The sequence below is a fragment of the Sinocyclocheilus anshuiensis genome, unplaced genomic scaffold (assembly GCF_001515605.1).
Source record: "Sinocyclocheilus anshuiensis isolate Anshui unplaced genomic scaffold, SAMN03320099.WGS_v1.1 scaffold461, whole genome shotgun sequence".
Classification (NCBI taxonomy): Eukaryota; Metazoa; Chordata; class Actinopteri; order Cypriniformes; family Cyprinidae; genus Sinocyclocheilus; species Sinocyclocheilus anshuiensis.
This window is the reverse complement of record NW_015541005.1, coordinates 460,532-467,385: the sequence shown is the minus strand read 5'-3', so window position 1 is coordinate 467,385 and position 6,854 is coordinate 460,532. Positions and strand designations below refer to the sequence as shown.

The following is a 6,854-nucleotide window of genomic DNA, read 5'->3' as shown; positions in this document are numbered from 1 at the left end:
AGAGAGAGAGAGAGAGAGAGAGAGAGAGAGAGAGAGAGAGACCCAATTGGGTGAAATAAACATCGGTCAAGATCTGAACACTAGTCCGCAGTGGACATAAGAAGCCCTCCACACAACGCAACTTTCTCCCAGACACTTCGTTTCACTTCATTGGCTCTCAAAGGAACTCAAAATGAGCGTGAGTAATTTTCAAACGATACATTATTCTTTAGTTTTATGTCCAATGGTGTTTTTAAGATTTGTTTATAGTTAAGACAGCATATGTTAGAATGTCTTCTCTATCTTACGTTAGCACAAATAATACAGTGCTCGTAGCAGCTGAAGTCTGGTGTTTATTTCTATTTATACTGTGCAGTATGCTGTCTGTTTGGTGCATTGCATAGTTATTATAGATTAGTGTATACTGAAGCGCCCCCACGTGCATTGCGCATGGGTGTGACCTCCAAATTTCTATCACAATGCTGTACTGGTTAATTACATTACGTTTATTTATTTTTTGTCCACAGCTATTGCAAGGTATTTAGAAATACATTACGAAATGCAATTCATAAAAACATGCCTGCATCTCATGTGTCTCACTAAAAGGCAGAAACTACTGGAAATAGTTTGGAACAAACTGTTGTTGTTGTTATTATTTTCTTAAAAAAAAAAAGTAGTGAGACAAACTTGTATAGTTATTAATATTTGAAAAACATTTCAAAAACCAAATCACTAACTAAATCAATGACAGTGTGGCGTAACCACATCAAGTGACAAGAAAATCAGGACTGCAGATCATATTAGCAAATGGCTGCAATATAACAAAGAGTGAAAAATTTAAGGGGGTCTGAATACTTTCCGTACCCACTGTATGTATACAGTTCAAATGTTTAAGTAAATTAATACTTTTATTCAGAAATGATTAATTAAATTGACCAAAAATGACAGTAAAGACTTATAGATTGTTACAAAAAATATATGCATTTCCAATAAATGTTCAATCAAATAAATCACGGTTTTCACAAAAATATTAAGTAGCACAACCATGTTCAACTGTAACAATAATAAATGTTTCTTGAGCACCAACTCAGCATATTAGAATGACTTCTGGTGGATTATGTGACACTGAAGACTGGAGAGACAGAGGTTAGCTTTGTAGCCTTGGCTATTGTGTTTGCAATACACGTTGTCTGTAACCCTTCAACATTTTAGGGCAATTTATCTTACCTTAACATGTTCAATCCTTTGGCATTTCTAGAAATGAAGCAAGACTGGCCAATTCAAGCCCAACTCTGAAACCTACCCAGGGGCATTGAGACGGAGACCTTTAGCTCACTTTCTCTAAAGCTCAGCTAAAGCAGCATGACTCAGTCATTCTTATGCTAATCCAAAAGACTGAGCATCACTGGCCAGCTTCCCTTTTGCAGTTAAATCAGCAGTTTAGAAAGTTCAGAAAGAAAGAATGAGGCATGTCGCACTGCTCTGAGAGTTTCGTTCTGCAGCAACTTCTGTCTGAGAGCTGGTTTATTGTTACTCGCACCGACTAATGTGGAAAGAATTCACCTCTGCTACACATCTGTTCTTTCACATTCTCAAGTGCCTTTTTCCTTCTTTTCCTATCTCTCTTTTTGATCCTCCTTTCTCTCCACTATGCCACTATCTCTTCTGCCATCATTACAACAGCTAGCTACTTTCCTCGGCAGCTGTGAATCACATAAAGAGGCCTCTGGCTTCTAAACTTACACCAAATCTCTCAGAGATGGCATGGCCACTAGTTTTTAAAGATTGAATGATTAAAAGATAGCTCTTCTTGTATCTATCTTCTCAGAAAAAGGGTACAAAGCCGTCACTGTGGTGGTACCCTGAAGTACAAAGCTAAAGTTACCCCTAAAAGATAGTCCTACACATTAGTACGTTTTAAAGTACATATTTGCACGTTTTGAAAGGGTACTGCTCCAGTGACAGTTTTGTACCTTTTTCAGACAGAACCTATGCAGAGGTTTTCCAATAGAGCAACAGTGCCACATCTGCAGTTTTTTGAAAGTTCAAGTCTGGCTCTTTGCCTTTCACCATCGGACTAGGATTTTCCTTTCAACGCATTGGAAAATTTGACAGCATTGCTTTTGTGAGGCTGATTCTGTCCACTCCATCATTATAGCTACAGTCTCTATTTGGGGAAAATCAGGCACAGTGCCCAGCTGTACAAGTCAAGTACAAGTGGATACACATGTTTGGCTTTTCATGCCAGTAGTGAGATATACAAAAAGAAAATCAAATTACAAATAAAGAGTAACTTCAGCTCTGTCTGTTTCTAACAGGGTATGCTTGTGCAGAATATGTCCTTCAAGTCGGGACAGACTCTGACTCTTACAGGAGTCCCCAATGCTGATTCCACAAAGTAAGTCTCTGCAAAGCAACTTCTAGAATTCAGGACTTTATAAGCACCAGGAGTCATATCTCCCATTTGCTCTTTTGCAGTTTTGCCATTAACATTGGTCACAGCGCCGAGGACGTCGCACTACACGTGAACCCTCGTTTTGATGCCCATGGTGACCAGCACACTGTAGTGTGCAATTCATTCCAGGGCGGCAACTGGTGTGAGGAGCACAGAGGGGCCAGCTTTCCATTTAATCAGAACGAGGAGTTCCAGGCAAGACTCATATATATCTTAATGAAACTGCTGTTTAAGCAGATGGTAATCATAATAAATGGGCTGTGGATGAAATTGAATGACCCCTCGGGATTTTAATTAACATATTATCTTTTGTCCTATAGATAAAAATCACTTTCACCAATGAGGAGTTCCTGGTGACTCTTCATGATGGTTCTCAGATTAACTTTCCTAACCGTCAAGGTGCTGAGAAGTACAAATATATGCACTTTGAAGGCGAGGTCAGGATCCTTGGGATTGAAATCAAGTAGACTAATCAACACTTAAATAAGGATACTGTTGTATCCTGAATGCTGAATGATTCTCTGCCTTATTTTGTCACTTTTCCAGCTCTGTTATTCCACAATTTTCACTTATTCAGTATGGAGTATTTCAATCACACTTGTATGCCAAATCAGCGTTTTAATTTTGTGTGGCACTGGCTATCTAAACCACTAGAGGGAGCTAAACTACAATAAATTGCCATGAGCTTTAGCAGTGCACGTAAACCATTCTGAGAGATTTCCATCTAGTTTATTTTTCCTACTGCTTTTCTACAATGAAACATCATGTTCTTAAATCTGGTTTGTAACTAAAGCAAATTCACAAGCTATAGCTGTTGTAAAAGTTAAAAAAAGAAATACATTTTAAGACATCTTGCCATACCAAAAGTGGACGTTTCTGTAGAATGACCCAATAGCAAAGTGAAATGATTTTTTTTTACACTGCAGTAAAGCTGAAGTATTATTCCCTATTTAACTCTATAGCTACAATTGAAAGTGTAGTTATAAACGGTCAATGATGTCAACACGTACTATTACAAGTATGCACTTTATTTTTTCAAAGACCCAACTTTCAGCATTATCGACAGATGTCACTGTCCTTATGCAGCGATTGGTAGCCGTGCTGCTGTTTTCGTCTCTAATTTGCCCACTATTTTGTCCACCTCGTTCATTGCTTTATGTTAAAACATGATTTTTCTCCGGATTTTTTAAACGTTTTTTCAGCTTCTTCTGCTGTTTGTCCCATAACCCCCCGCGCGAGCCCGACACGCACCTTGACCTCCACAGAAATACGCGGGCGTTCGTACCATACAAATATTAACGGTAAGAAGCTCATTGTCTAGTTGTTAAAGTTTTGATCAGAGGCGGACAAAGTACTCAACTCTATTACTTGAGTGAAAGTACAGATACTGCTGGTCAAATATTACTCCATTACAAGTAAAAGTTGTAAAGACAGATTTTTACTTAAGTAAAAGTACAGAAGTACTTGCTTTTAAAAGTACTTAAGTACCAAAAGTAAATTTCCTTTTTTATGTCAATGCACTGTTTTATTGTTGTACGTAGTACTTGCAATACTTCTGAAGCAACTGTACAACTGAACTACAGTACAGTGAAATCCTGTAAATACAGAGTGATAAGGAAGAAAAAAAATCACAACTGTAGATGTATAACTTTACAACAGCAACACTGCTTTAACAAAAAAGCAAAACAGCAAGACTTATTTGACATCAAAACAAACATTTTAAGTGCTGTCTAATCGCTCTCGCGGTACTTTGATGTCACACACAGAACGGTCTGCAGTGCTGCTTCAGTCAAACACTTATTGTGTTTTATTAGGAGACGCACAACAGTTCTTCTGTGGCTTTATAGCTAATATTTTCATGTACACAATTTAGCAAAATCAGACAATATTGTGTCTAATATATACCACAATATTAACTTCTTATTATTGAATTGTTGTAAATAAATATCACATTTGCAGCTGGTCAGTGTTCAAAGAATGCTGGGAAATCACTTCATGTAGTCCCACAAGAGTGATTACTGATAAACTGTCTGAAAAAAAGAAAGCCATGTTTTAGAGAAGAAAGAAATCACCCACTGACTTTCAAGGCTGCTACATAGTAACGACTTTCTACTTCGAGGATCTTGATAGAAATGTAGTGGAGTGAAAAGTACAATATTTGTCTTTCAAATGTAGTGAAGTTAAAGTCATAAGTTCCCAGAAAAAATAATACTCAAGTAAAGTACCGATACTCAAAAAGTGTACTTAAGTACAATACTCAAGTAAATGTACTTAGTTACTGTCCGCCTCTGGTTTTTATAAGAGAGTTTTTCTAGCTAATATTAGCGTAGTCTATTAATTAATTATCAAAGTTAACTGAATGTTTAAACCTAAAAATATAGTTGTTGTTTTGGTAGGAAAACACACACACACACACACTCACTCACTCACTCACATTTAATTAACTTGTTTGAGAATGTAGTTTCTACTGTGGTTACAGCCAAACAGTTTTAGGAATCAGTATTTGATATCCAAATGATATAGTTAAATTATTGCAAATTCTAACTGTCTAAATGTTAATACAGTACAAGATATGTTGGAATCTTTTCATGCATTTGAGTTGCAAGTATTTCAACCAGTCTTCAGGTGTTATGTTCTAGTGCTTTGTTTTGTTCAGACACAGCTTACAGTTTGTATCACTATACATTGTTTTCGTTTTTGTGACTGATGAACCATGACAGAACAGTTCTTTTTCCATTCCACATATCCATCAACAGAGCTAAAACGGCCTCAGTATCAGCTACTTTTTGACAGGTATGAGAGGTAATGTTTTATGGCTTATAGGTTTTACATTTACGTTATTGCATTTAGCAAATTATTTTATCCAAAATGACATGGTGCGTTCAATGTACACAGATTGCCAGCGTGTGTTCCTTGGGACTTGAACCCATGAACTCTACATGCACTACCAGTTGAACTACAGCAACAATATAACTGTTGTTGGAAAGTGATTTTTGTTCTTGTGGTCATGTTGAATGGAAATGCCATGATTAACTGCTGTCTATCACATACTTATATTATTTATCTGCCTCTCTGGACTTTTCTACCATAGGAAATTTAGAATAAAGGAGATCTTTGGTTTACAAACTGCCTCTAAAAGCAGAGGAGAGTAATTTGTATTAGATTAGCTGACCCACTATGATTATCATGTCACAAAGTTTTTTAAATGATTAATTCAGGAATGTGCATTTCTCTCCACGGTGAGTAGCTTACATTTCTGCTTTACATAAAAATGTATTCTGTCACAATATCATAATAGCAAACTGCCAAATGCTGGGACTGTTCTGTCTCTGTTTGTATTTCCTTTGATCGCTTTGTTGTTCTACTGGATGTTAATTCATTGCCATGGAATGTCTTCTGTCATTGACTGGGTGCTTTTCAGGGGTCTGGTTTCCATGGAGAGCTGACATTCTGAGTGTTGAGAGTGGACATGCATAATCGGGAAGGACGGTCTGTACTGGGCATGTGCGTAGAGATGTGCAGTGGTTATTAGCATGTTTTAACATTCACAGAGGTCAGACGGTAGCATTTACCCTAAATCATCATCTGCAGTGCCAGCCACAGCAGTACAGGCAAGGGGCAAGTGATTAGCTGCCTGCCTCTGTTATCACATAAATGAAATAATACTCACTCTTGTGTAAGAGATACTGTGATGTGCGACGCTTGAGGAATTCTTTGATGTGGGAATAAATAACTCTTTCCCAGAGTTATTTTTCAAGTATATAAACGACGAAGTGTCTTTCGTTCTAGAATAAGCTATATCATTCTGACCAGTTTATCAAAGCATATATAAGATCATACTAATTACTATAATTAACGAGTGGAAAATCAAGTTAATGGGGCAATCAGTATGATGATTCCTTCATTTTACGCTCTTTTAGCTACTATAATGAATCAGATGGCAGCCGGTTTGAGGAATGGGGCGGTCTTAGTGCTTAGAAGTTTTTTTTTTTGTTAAGTTTAATTATTTATTATTTCTCTCACAATCCCATAAAAAGAGTTTATCTGGGGAAAAAAGGAATGTTTTAATTCTATTGTAGATCATGAGGAATTTTGTGTCCTCACTAGTTCCATTTTTTCTCACTGCCTAAAAGCTGTGCAGAAAAATATTTGAAGCTGTAAATTGAAATTTTTACCTCTTTGACAAAATATGATATTGAAAAAAACACTAGATGCCACTAGAAAACCAAGAACAAGCTGCTATTTCCATCAATGGTCTTCAAATATAGTTTTATTGGTTTTGGTCATTTGTATATACACAGTGTGACTTTCTGTATTTAAAAAAAAAAAAATTAATATTTCTTCTCATCTCATAGAAACAGTCTATACCTTTTCGTACAACATCATAGACCTTAGTTTGGGTAGATGCCATATTAAATTT

At 36.6% G+C, this 6,854-nt stretch overlaps 1 protein-coding gene across 1 annotated transcript; it reads left to right on the top strand.

Annotated features, from left to right (window-relative positions):
* Positions 1-71: 71 nt before the first annotated feature.
* Positions 72-3,241, top strand: LOC107690239 (beta-galactoside-binding lectin-like). Its single transcript, XM_016488495.1, has 4 exons — positions 72-178; positions 2,298-2,377; positions 2,458-2,629; positions 2,755-3,241. The coding sequence occupies exons 1-4, from the start codon at positions 173-175 to the stop codon at positions 2,899-2,901; spliced, it is 405 nt and encodes a 134-aa protein (XP_016343981.1). The 5' UTR covers positions 72-172; the 3' UTR covers positions 2,902-3,241.
* Positions 3,242-6,854: the final 3,613 nt, after the last annotated feature.

What these genes read in the sequence shown, in the direction of transcription:
- LOC107690239 (XM_016488495.1), top strand. An exon ending in CCCAATGCTGATTCCACAAA is followed by an intron (nt 2,378 to 2,457) that starts GTAAGTCTCTGC and finishes GCTCTTTTGCAG; the next exon opens with TTTTGCCATTAACATTGGTC. An exon ending in ATCAGAACGAGGAGTTCCAG is followed by an intron (nt 2,630 to 2,754) that starts GCAAGACTCATA and finishes TTTGTCCTATAG; the next exon opens with ATAAAAATCACTTTCACCAA.